General features: G+C 39.2%; 1 protein-coding gene across 1 annotated transcript; it reads right to left on the bottom strand.

Moving 5' to 3' along the window:
- Nucleotides 1-3,984: 3,984 nt before the first annotated feature.
- On the bottom strand, nt 3,985-9,057 carry RB195_017064 (uncharacterized protein; the record flags this gene model as incomplete). Its single annotated transcript, XM_064183890.1, has 8 exons — nt 3,985-4,062; nt 4,342-4,443; nt 6,946-7,116; nt 7,396-7,533; nt 7,684-7,749; nt 7,898-7,963; nt 8,748-8,857; nt 8,925-9,057. 8 exons carry the CDS (start codon nt 9,055-9,057, stop codon nt 3,985-3,987), a joined length of 864 nt encoding a protein of 287 aa, XP_064039771.1.
- Nucleotides 9,058-12,786: the final 3,729 nt, after the last annotated feature.

Genomic DNA, 12,786 nt, shown 5'->3' with positions numbered 1-12,786 from the left:
CTGTGCTTCTGTGCTAGCTGAAGAAATAATTATTTTAGATTATTATTTATTATTCATCGTTGACGCTGGTTTTCTGGTCGCCGTTGTGAAGTAGACAGACATTGTCGCGCTTTGGGAGTTACCTTTACCACCTTTCCGTGTTTAGTAGCGTAAACTGCAGGGTCCCGTATGAGGCCGGCAGAAAAGAACCCAAAGTGGGACATTTGTTAGTAATCTCATCAACAATAATGCGGCATCTCTGTTTAGTGTAAGTTACATTAGAGCTCTTTTTGAGGTGGTTTGGCGCAGTGCAGAGTGTCGCGTATAGTTGACATACCAACTCTCATCCTCAGTAACAATACCTCTGAAAAAGGTAGTTTGGGCTGAAAAGCAACGATTCATCGTTGACACTGGTTTTCTGGTCGCACCCAAGTGTTATCGATAATTTGCGAGTAGTAGCTTTACCTCTCACTTTGCCTCGCTTTCAGCCATCGGGTAGAGACTAGTTTTCTATGTCAGTTCGGCGTCCAGAACGAGGTTAAACTGCAGGCGATATTTTTTCAGATCGGAGTCCTTCATGGCTTACTTTAAAATAAACGCTCTGCGGATTTTCCGGTCTAACGCGACTATCCGCGTCTTAGCTGGGGTATGTCGTCCTTAGAGATATCCGAGCACATCCTGTTCGATCTCTAGCTGAAGTTGGCATAGAATCCATCCATCCGTCGCTATTCCATAACCAGCGAGATTTTACCTCTCCACTGAACTGCATGTCCTCAGATCTTCCTTTACCACCTCGATCCAAGACTTTCATCTACGCGAGGAGGCCTTTTCCAGTCTGGGTCTGGAAGCATCCTCAGGGCAACTTGGACAAGACAATCGGACGATTTTCTCATAACGTGACCAAAAAAGCGAATATGGTTTTCTATGAATACTTCAGAAGGCCGGGAAAAATGTCGATGTTTTCCACATGTCATCCGTCGGTACACCATTTTCACTTCTGAGCAAGTTCTCCGTAAGTAGCCTAACTGCGGTCTAAACGGCTTTCTCTCTACTCCTAGTCAAGCTTCTCCATCATGTCCTGCCCAAGTTTCCGATTCGTGCATCATGATAATGATAGGCGATGATGATAAGGCTTGCAGCTTGACTGCGTTGGCGATGGGGATTGACATCAAACACTTGTTCAGGAAATTGAATGCCCAATTGACTCCAGCACATCTCTGTTGAAATTCTCTTTCGTAGCTGCAATCGTTCGTCAATATACAGCTCAGGGTTTGTGGAAACTGCTAGTAGACGGTGGCTCGCAAATGGCCGTAGCCTAGTGGTGTTGTTGCAAACCTAATTATTGAAAACGACCGCACCTCATTCAGGCATTCACTCAGCCTATGATCTCCTCACAATGCATATTTCTTGACTCAACGATAAACAATGCTATTTTTCCATCTTTTAATGAATCCCATGATGACCGGCTGTTCTTGTTTGGATTAGGAAGGACTGGTATAGGGTGACGTATCTGCTAGCTATCCGTTCTCTACTTCCACAACTCATTATCGTTACTTTTCCTATGCATACCGTAGTCCCCTACTACTTCCGCTGGAATATCAGAGTTCTACTGTTTCGGTTACTCTGATTCGAAATGAAACTGAAACTTATATTCTATTCTGAGTCCATTTTGACCTACTTAAACTCGCTGAAACAATGGATTTCAAATGACTCCTTCATTCCAAGCCATGCTACGTCGTATGCACAAAACAGAAGACAAGTAATAAGGTGTCAATCACCGTAGCATGTAATTTGTCTGTTTCTGATTTCAATAGTTTTCAAATCTGAACATACTCTCGGATGGTTTGTAGGGATTTCTTGAAAGATACTGCCAGCATTAAATCAAGCACAATAATTACGACGATGTAGCGTCGATGTAAATGTGGAAATGAATGGAACTAGACCATGCTAATGAGTGGCAGCGTTTGGTAACAACAACTAATAACTTATCAATTATCCAAGCAAGAAATAATAAGAAAGATTGCTTAATGCAGTTATCAGGTTTCTCCTCTTGAATCGCGTAGAAATGACCGGGCTTAATCCTTAGTGATAATCCACAATATCTCCCAGCAATGATCGATTTAATAAGTTCTTTTGCATTTTCCCTTCAGTTAACCTATCGTTTTGGGTTTTTAGAATGCAACGACAATTGCGAGGATTCTTGATTGTGAACATCAGTATATCGTAGTAAGTCCTTTAGCTTATAAGATACATTACTAGTATTCACCTATTTTCCTTGTATAGATGATGGGAACATGATGGCTGAAGTTTTTTTTTTAATACATTGATCACAATTTTTACATCTGCGAAGAAGCTTCGTACTTTTTAAGGAAATCAATAAACGTCTTAGATAATCTATACGACAACTCTTCTGCTTGTGACTTGGTATGCTTTATATGCACGCTTGCTTTCTCATCTTGTTATCTGTTTGTTATCTTGTTTAAAAAATAGTGTTACTAGCGCGAGAGGGTGACGATCCCAGCAATAAACGCTGGCAATTATGTATACTATGGTGAATGTACTGATCAGCTTTCGTTTCCCACTAGAATTTTTGATAAGCATGAGTGGACACACGATAAGTGATCTACGAAAATGCAGCCTATTTGATGTCTCACTAATTCTCTCAAAGATGTGACTAAAGTACATATGAACGAAAGCTGTGGACCCATTTGGTCCTACTGTCCTGGAAATTTCAGCGCACCCAAACGTTCTCTTTTAATGTGCTCACAATTGCAGCATTACTGCTGAATATTAGATGAGAACTTCTAATTCTGGCTGTCAATGGAACATCCTCTTTCCTGAAGGAATCAAAGGAACGATTATGAGAGAAAATTTTCTCTCTATAATTCCTCCACTAATGAGAGTCTTTCTTCACACAATTTATGTTTTGAAATACACTTGATTGTTAGTTTGCATCGAAAATTCTGAATTGTATAGTATTTTCAGATGTAATTACTGGGTTTGTATCTACCAGGGAGAAAACAATAATAACAATAACAAATGGCAGCCTGATATGTTGGAAATCTCAAATCTTTGAAGTAATGTGCGTACCATGTGGAGTTAAGAGGAGCTGATTGTTAGTATTTTATTTTGAATTTGAGAGAGTACATGTTGATGTGCTATCGACGGAGTGGAATTTCAAATTCTATTTTCTTTGTCTTATTAAAGGCATCACCCCACGAATCTGAGATGGTACGGATTTGTGATTGAGTATCGTATACGGGATCGTAGATTATGCAGAGAAAGGTGATTCCGTCCATTTCTTCCTAATTGCCGTAAAAAATTGGCCCAGAAGATACGGCTTCGAGCGTTCCGGCGCGCTATTTTACACAACGAGTTCTATTGGGGTGCGCCAGCGCTGTGCGGCGCCGCATTTTTCCGGCAGTTAGGAAGAAATTGGCGGAATCACCCTCCCCCCCCCCCATAACCGCCCATAATCTACCATTCCGCATACGAATACTCCACCTGAAATCCGTACCACCTCAGATTCGTGGGATGATGTCTTCAAGCGTGATTTGCTTCAGCGTGAGATGATGAGAACTAGACTAGACAGTCCTAGATTTCCTCACCTTACCACTCTTGGCGCACTTTCAAATCAATCAAATCAATCCGACCGCTACCTCTAATTTACAATTCACTGAAAAGAAAAAACAAAAATTTTTCTTTGAGTCGTTTGGTTTCAAAAACCTTTGTTCCACTTGATATGCACAAGTCTCACAGAAAAGAGATGTATTTATTGCGGGAAATTTATTAATTAAAGATGCTATAAGCTCATAAATAGAACATTCAGCTGAAAAGTATGGAGATTATCAAAATGAGAGACGCAAAACAGAGATCACGCTCTACGAGAATATCTGGAGGAATGTGGAATTGTCGACAGAAAAAATTATTGCGATTCTGTGTGTCTTCGTTTGTAGACACGACAAAATACACAACTGAAACAAAACAAAACCAAGAAAAAAAACTTTAATTCTTGAGCTTTGCCAGTAGATTAAGGTACTGGGGGCTTTGCAGAAAGCGTACATATGGATCGTTGCGTAGGACCTAGAAGTAAAAAAAAACCTTTCCTGTTTTCTAATAAACTATGCGGCTCACTGGAGGTTTTGTATGTTTTCAATTGAATGGAAACAATCAAAACAGAAAAAAGAAACTACGAAGTTTTGTCTTGAAATAATCTTGATCCACATACCAGACTTGATGTAACTCAGGACTGGGTAAGTAATCATAAACTGAGAAAAATTTTGTGCGAAACACTTAGAATCTATGAAAATTCCAACTACCCTGATTTTACAGTACCTCCGTATAGTACTGTTCTGAACGTACCTGCTCAACATGCTTAATAGCTTCGTCGAAAAGCGATATATCAACCTCCTTCTCTTGTATTTTCTTCTCAATCACCTGTCGAACACCAAACGGAAGGAACACCTGAAGATCTAACTTCTTTTTAAAAATAACAGCCGTTCCTCTTTCGACCACACTACATTTTGTGCAAGAAAATAACTACATTTGAATATATCGTACAGTACATTTCAGTTTCTTATCTGGATGTTTTTTTTTGCTAGAAACGATTGTTTGGACGCATATTCTAGGACTGCTTTCCCAAGTAGTGCTTCCCGAGACCGCTGCGGTGCTCAGCATGAGCTTCCGCCATTGTTTACTAGCATTTTCTTGGGGCAGCATTTTGGGGATTTTCAATTTGGTACCTATCCAGTAGTAAAGAGAGATGTTGAGGACGTTCATGTCTTCGAAGTAGTAAACTTGTGGAAAATATAGAAATTCTAAAGTTAATAGCAGCAGTAGGATAGGACAGCGAACGATTTTTAGCCAACGATACAACGCCTTACACTTTTACGAACTATAAAATGAAATAGTACTGAATTAAATTCATCAATAGTTAAGGCATAAGGTCGTTTATTAACATATAGTCCATCGTTTAGGTTTTCACTTCGTCTTTTGGTATGGGTGTAAAGAGTTGTCTCGTTGGATAAACTGATCACCTTGATGCTGTTGATCCATATGATTTTCAGGTTTGTTCAGCGAGCTTTTTGCGTTTTTGCTGTAGCACTTGCAACTATGTCACGAACTTCTTTAATAACGGGCAGAACCTAACATAGAAAATCTTCGAAGCTGCACTTGAATATCTCTAGAGCAAGAATTATGTCGTAATCTATTATGAAACATATAAGTTGAATACGTAAGATTCATGTAAAACGACGTTGAGTGGCATTTTTTTCATAATACTATGAAAAAAGTCCTCATAAATGGTATACTGAAACGATGTTTTTTTCTGCTCAACTGTAAATACGACTCAGAAACGCAGAATGATAATGGCAATGCAACAGCGATATATAAATAATCATCTCCTTCTCACTAAGCGATTTAAGTTATGTGTATTTGAGCGGTTCTTCTTTGTAGTTCATTAATGTGCGTACATTCATTTCTTAGGAGCGTCGTGAAAGAAAATAAATCCTATCTATGAGGTCTATAAGGGATAAAGGATAAAGTTCTGGTGTTAATCAATCCGCTTGGGATGCGCCCCCACGTTCACTTCAATTCAGAATCGTTTGAGGTTTATGAACGCGTAACTGGCCTATACAATGACTTGCAGTGGCACCAGTTTATCGACCCCGGAGGGATTAAAGACTTGGTGAGCACTAGGGCGAATTCGAACCACGGATCGATCGGACAGGTGTCTACAGAAAAAGAAATTCGAAATGTATGCGAGACAATCGAGATGGGTTTGATTTGTACTGCACTGTAATGGCCATGTCGTGGATGGAAAATGCTATTTCCAAAAAATCACCGACGACAAAAAAGCGCTGATGTCCTAAATGTTCTTCTTTTAAATGATGACATAGAATTGAACGTTTAAAGTTTATTTTAAGACATTTGTATCAAATTAGGATCCGATGGTTTTATGATAAGAAAAAATTACTGTGAAGTTGGATTTCACAGTAATTATAGTAAGTCTATTATATGTAGCATTTCCAAAAAAAATCCAATTGTTTTCTCTAATGTTGAAAATTCACTTATTTTCCAATAATTCAGATAGATAGCTTGTTGCATATAAGATTTAGGATCTGATTAAGCGTGAGAATATTTAAATTGAACTTGAATTTGGGAATAAGAGTCCAACGTTTGCAAGCGTTAGCGTTATGGGCAGTTGAAGGTGCGTTTTCCTCGAGAATAAAGCAAAAAGTACACAATTTTGTGACCTACGGCCTACAGAACTGTGTACGTCTTCATTTCTTCTGCACATTTTTGAAACCATTCCTTACATTTTATTTGTCCATTCGTTTTTTTGTTTTTATTCGCTGTTGATTTTTTATTTCATTTATAAAGTTTTCGTTCTGCTACCTTCTTTAGCCTATAAAGGGTGGAAGATAAACTGATCAGCGCATGATTAATCTCTTACGTATGCGGTGTATGTTCTCACAAGACTACGGGGGATTACTTTTCATCCTTTGATCTTTAATAATTATAATATAATTATCAAAGATCGAAAGATGAAAAGTATAGAACATGTAGAAAATACAAACAGAAATAAATCAAATACATATATAAATGCATATAGTCGGGTCAAAAAGATATGAAGCACGATGCATTTGCGTAAGCGACTGCGCAGCAAACGAAGCGATGCAGATAGCGGTTAGAATCGAGGTGGGACCATTGCGAACTACAGCAATGAGAAGTGCTAGAAAGGGTCCCTTAACGACCCTAACCGCTAAACTCCACCGCGAGCGCAGCGGCTTACCCAACTGCACTGTGCCTTCGTGTCGTTTTGATCCTACTGCAACTGCTCTCCTTTTTCTTGTCTGGTTTCTCATTTCATTGCTCTCATAACCACTATCTCGTCCAAATTTCTTTATCATTTAGTAGTAGTTGGATCTGATGAGGTCTCGCTAATGAGATGTACTCAATGCTTACCTCATTATTAGCTCCTTCGGCTAAGAATGTGTTCAGGCAACTTTTTCCGGCTGTAAGTTGAGCCGGACTTTTGTTCTTCTGACTTCGAAACTCTACCACAGCTTCCCAGAATCGCAAATTTTCCTCAGCATGGATACCACGTAGGAATATACGGAAATGATGGCGTCCAACCTGAAATACATAGGAATTCCCTTACATATTCTGTTCTGCTACGAACGGTGTTGTTCCTAGCCATAACGCAGTCTAATTGTTGTAAGCTGTCTGCATTGCGTCACTTGTTGTATCTAATACATTTGTTTCTACCTAATACATTAAAAATCTGCCGGAATTTTTGAATTGTAAAACAAAAAAAAACCGCGCATTATCGGAATCAAAAAAAAAATTTGCCACGAGCGCTTGTATTTTGTCTTGAAAACAGATGAAATTTTGTAAACGAAAATTGTGACGTACGTGATTCCCCAGAAGAGCCTCAAAACTGGTGGCCCATCGTTCCGCGTAAGATCTCGGCAGTAGTTCCTCCAGATAATTCAGGTAGATTTCTGAGCGTCGAAAACGTGGAAATTGATCATTTTCTAGAAGGCGTTTAACCTGAAAATCAAGTGAGACTCTACTTGATGAGTGTTTTAATGATGATCATATGTTCTTTCGCCTTTATTGATTTTTCCCCACATATTTTGAAGAGAACAAGCTTGAAAGTTGTTCTTTTGTGAATTGTTTTAATGAAAAATATTCCGATACCTCTTTTACGGCAGCTGCAAACCCTTCCGCATCGACATTTTCCGATTCCACAGCATCTTTCATGCTCTGAAAAGTGTTCAGATCGAAAGAGTCCATAAATCCAGTGTATAAAACTTCAGCAATAAATCGACCATTCCTATCGTTCGAAGTTTTCTTTTAGAGAAAACCTAAGCGGAACATTCTGGGTTTTTCCCTTTGAAAGAAAGCGGCTGACCTTCATTGCTCCACTGCTCAGATTGATGTAAGGCGAGTAGAGTTGAACAATCTCCTTGGCGTACTCCTGAAAATTTCATGTATTTGAAGAACTTCATGAATTTAATAGTAGTTCCTTATGATATTATTATCAATGGGCGCTGTTTCCACCCATTCTCTTTTATCGAAATCCATGGATCAGTTTTTCCGTATCGTAATAGCCGTAGAACAGAGGTGGAACTGAATTTCGCTCTTTTCCACGAATCGAACGAACTATACATGATTAGACTTAACCCATGATATGGAGACGCTGGCTCATTTGAAAACCTTGCGATCCATTTTTATTTTACAGGTCTACCTTTAAGAAAATAACGCAGATTTATACGGATTGAAACAAACGCATACTCATGGATTCGGCTGTGCGTTTGCAATTTTTTCTTTTTCCCCGTATGCCTAGTGTACTAAGAGAAGAATAGTAGAAATTTCTGCAGCATAAATCCATTTAATCCTCTCAAATTTAACCAATTTTCATATAGTTATGTTAGCTTGTACAGCAGTATCAAAACGACATGAAGCACTGTTCAGTTGCGTAGGCGGCTGCTCTCAAAGCGGTGCGATGGAAATATCGAGGTGGGACCGTCGAGAACCACAGCGAGGAATGGTGTCAGTGAGGGTCACCTCTAGATGCTAACCGCTACGCTTCCGCTGTATCGCTTCAAGCGCTTACGCAACTGCACCGTGATTCATTTCGTTTCGAACCTTCTACGCAGGAATTATTCTGCAATTGCACACTCGTGTACTGTTGTATATTGTAGCTCCAGCTGCATGATCTGCTGAGCTCCACGAAAAAATAACCAACAATTTGATATCACCTTCTTTTCGTCACTGTTCTTCATTTTCTTCAATTTGTCGACAGCTTCAACGAAGGAAAGATTCTCTTCTGCGAGTGCCTCGTAGAGGAAGCAGCGAAAGAGTTGGCATCCTAGAAAAATAGTAGAAATCATGTAAAATATAAAAGGGCAAATTGCATAGGTTATGTGTGCCCGAACCTTTATCATCCTTCATTACGGCTTGGCACGTGCCGGACGCCCAACTGGCCGCTCTCGGATACTCGACGCCATTGGTGTCCGGCATCGGTGGCGGTTGACGATCGACTTTTACGGTGGGATCAAACATCGACATATGCTAAACAATATTATGAACGGTTATTGTTGGCATTCCAGGAAGTTGCATTTAATTTCCTAACCAAGATCAAAGTTCTCTAGGTATTTTCGCAAAAATTTTCAGTAAGAGAATTTTTTTATTTTCAACGTGCTTTAATGAATTTTTTAGACAATAACTTTTGAGAAATCTCGAACCAAGAAATCTTCTGTGTGGCGATATGCTCTTAGAAAAATGGTGAACAATCCAGAGGCGTGTTGACGATAAAAACGATTATTGTCATAGATTTGGACGAGTTTCCAGATACATGACCGTGGAATAAAGGCGTAAATTGTTGTGGTACTGAAGTTTCTCTATTTTGACTGGATTTTGTTGGGGGAAATGCTTCTCTTATTTGATCTGCGTGCGAGCTTGCACCATTATCACTCTAGACACAATGTATCCATGTTTATAAGTATTACAGGAGCGTCCGACCAGTTGAGAATAACTGTTGCAAACTCGTCCACCCCATTGAGAACAGGATTCAAAACATTTTCTCCCAATGAGACGACATTCGTGTCCCCTAGGATCGCATGTTTCGTGAATGAATTGAATGATCACATGAATTTGTTGTAACCGGTGGTAGAACAAAAAATAAAATAAAACCGAGTGTAAAAGAACTTAATCTAAACTATCGAAATCCGTGTATACCGGACAAGTTATGCTAGGATGCTGCATTTTAAAAAAAATAAGCGTTTCTAGGCTAACAAATATGGTAACTTCAATGCTAAACCTTGGATTTGGGATACCACTGATTCGAACATCTGACTAAGGGAGAAGACGAAGAACTCAGTAGCGAAACTCCATTAATGCATTGCGTAGATAACTTGCTCCTATGAGAAATGTGTAGATATCCATGTATGGATATTGTTAAACTAAAAGTAGTTTCCAGAATAACATACTATTATCGTTTCTCTTTTATATTTTCTATACAAGTGTACAATTTAAACCACCCAATGACTCAAAAAAATTACTCACTACCGGTTCGAATTAGAAAGCTGTGAACATGCATAGATGGCAATTAAAAGATTAGAATTGCGCACCTTTCTGACCCCATTGAACTGCATTTATTTCTTTTCCGGGAATTTTCTTTTATAATTATTTATTGCTATAGGAGACGAAACATTCATTCCCAGCTAACTAGTATTTGATATCAATATCGTTTTTTAACGAAAACTCGTTACTCTTACCTTCATCGAAAAGTGCAAACCATTCATTTTTTTCTCCAAAACGATTTTTTTCCGGAATGATTCTCTGGAATACTGCTGCAGAATAAATAAATAATAAATAATAGAATAAATAATGAATTGCTGGAATTGCGAGAGTACTAGGGTCACTGTTGAAAAACATTATAACAGCTTTTGAATTACAAAACCATATTAAGCACTTTATTCCAGAAAGATGATTTCAAACAAGAGAAAAAACGCGAGGGTGTTATTAGTTGATGAAGTATGAGAGGGAGGAGGAATTATAGAAGAAAAAATCACGAGTCGAACGCTGAACGATGAACTATCCTGAGAAAAAAGGTTTCCTGAGAAGAAAAGCTGCTAACACGCCTAGCAACTGGACGAGATCTCACATCGAATGAGCTTCTCTACAACTCTTTGAATAGTGTTAATTCCCTGGTAGCAGGCGCTAATTATCAGCCGATGAGTGCAAGTAATCCGGGCGTATCGATCCCGCTTATCAGCCGTTATCTACTCTTTAACTCTGACTTGTACTTAGTTACATTCTTACCGTAACGTTACCGTAGCAACCTCGAACTAAGTGATGATGAGTTACTCAGAAGAAAACAGAAGATAATTGGTTTGTTGTTTCTCCAGCTAACTACAAATAATTACTCTTTTTCCTGTTTGTGATAGTTTATTTGTTTTTGTAGATGTTTTGTTTTTAGTAGACACATTTATGTCTGTTTAACTTATCGGTGGGACCGCAGGTTTTATGTTTCTCTGACGAAGTTACTGAAACATTTCTTTCTCTCTGCTCTTGCAGTTCGCGACGATTTTTAACAGGTTTATTAGTTTCACTATTATTATATGTTATTATTTTAATATTATTTTGAATGTTCATCCAACTTTTGTTTTGTTCCCGTTTTCACCCGCGTCCCAAGTATAAGTTGATATTATTGGAGGAGGAGGGAAGGGAGGAAACTAAGCAATATGGGATGAATAGACGCAATTTCGTACGCTTGTGCTCTCGAGACAAGTATGACGTATTCCAGAAAACTCGACGTCTTCGTATACCTTCGCTAACTCTTCCTATTTTAAGGCATCACCCCACGAATCTGGGGTGGTGCGGGTTTTTCAGGTGGGTTGTGCCTATTCGGGATCGTAGAATATGGGGAGGAGGGTGATTCCGTGCATTTCTTCCTAATGGCCGTAAAAAACTGCCCGGAAGATGAGGTCTCGGACGTCCCGGGGCGCTATTTTCTACAACGACCCCGATTGGTGCGTGCTAGCCTTGTGCACGCGCCGCTTTTTGCGGCAATTAGGAAGAAATGGACGGAATCACCCCCGTCCTTCTTCTTAATCTGCGAACCCGCGTAGGCATAACCCACCTGAAACCCGCACCACCTCAGATTCGTGAGGTGATGCCTTTAATCCTAGCAGCTTTTCTTTTTTATCATGCGTACGAGCCATGCTTGGCTATTATTGAAGTTGTTATTTACTGAAATGTTTACTATGTTTCCTTCCTTTACTATGGGGCTAACCATTTACTATTATTTATTTAAACCAAAGCAGAGCATGCAGGTTGACAGGTTGGCGGAGTAAGAAAAGAAATGGCTGAAACATTAGCAATGTGCGGAAAGTGGCTGTAGATGAAAAATAAGAAACGTACAACTCACTCAGAATTCCCGGGACTAAGTTGCTAGCACTTCCCATTTCCTCAAAGTAATTGATTCTTTCTGCATTAAAATTGCTCTAAGAGAGTTCACTTGCAAACCTTTGGCTAAAATTTTGACCCAAAACAAATTTGTAAGCTGGAATTTTTTCTCACTGATTTTCTCAGATGCAGTATCAGCAGCAGATGGAAATTAGCATAATGATCTGCAAAAATATGCAGATTCAAGTTTTCTTGCAGAGAAATATTCAGCAAAATCAAAAGAACCTCTGCAGTATAGATGGAAACGGTAGCGTAAAAATTCTGCAATATATCGAGAGAGGAAAGCACGACGTGGATTGAAGCGCAAAGCGAAACAACAATCTACATGTATGCATTAAAGCGCGATAGCTGCCCGTCCGTTGCTACGGTAGCTTTCGCTAGTTAGCCCTTTGAGCAGACAGAGACGTACAATGCCATTTACTCCGCCGTCAATAACAGAGAGTGAAATGCCTCGAGTGATAGCTGCGGATGAGAGTTGTTGAATAGAAGACACGATCATATAAAAATGGGAGGTGTTTAGTTTTCTCAGAATATGTGCTAATCACCTGGAGAATACGGAGTAAAGCTCATAAGGGCATAATTTGTCATCTATGTCTGCAATTGCTTCTATTCATGACAGCAGTTGCAGTTTGACGTGAATGACGTCTATACTTCTGTGGATAAATCTATGGGAACATTCTCAAAAGGATACTTTTTCTTTTGCAAGAAGAAATGAATAGTTTGATAGGATTCTGTGGGATTTAGTAATAACCTAGGAAGACTAAGACCAAACAAAGGGGGCTGAGTGAGTAGCGCAGATTCGCTTAGAATGAATTTAGTGACAATTTC

Source organism: Necator americanus, chromosome II, assembly GCF_031761385.1.
Source record: "Necator americanus strain Aroian chromosome II, whole genome shotgun sequence".
NCBI classification, from domain to species: Eukaryota; Metazoa; Nematoda; class Chromadorea; order Rhabditida; family Ancylostomatidae; genus Necator; species Necator americanus.
This window is presented reverse-complemented; position numbering and strand designations above follow the sequence as displayed.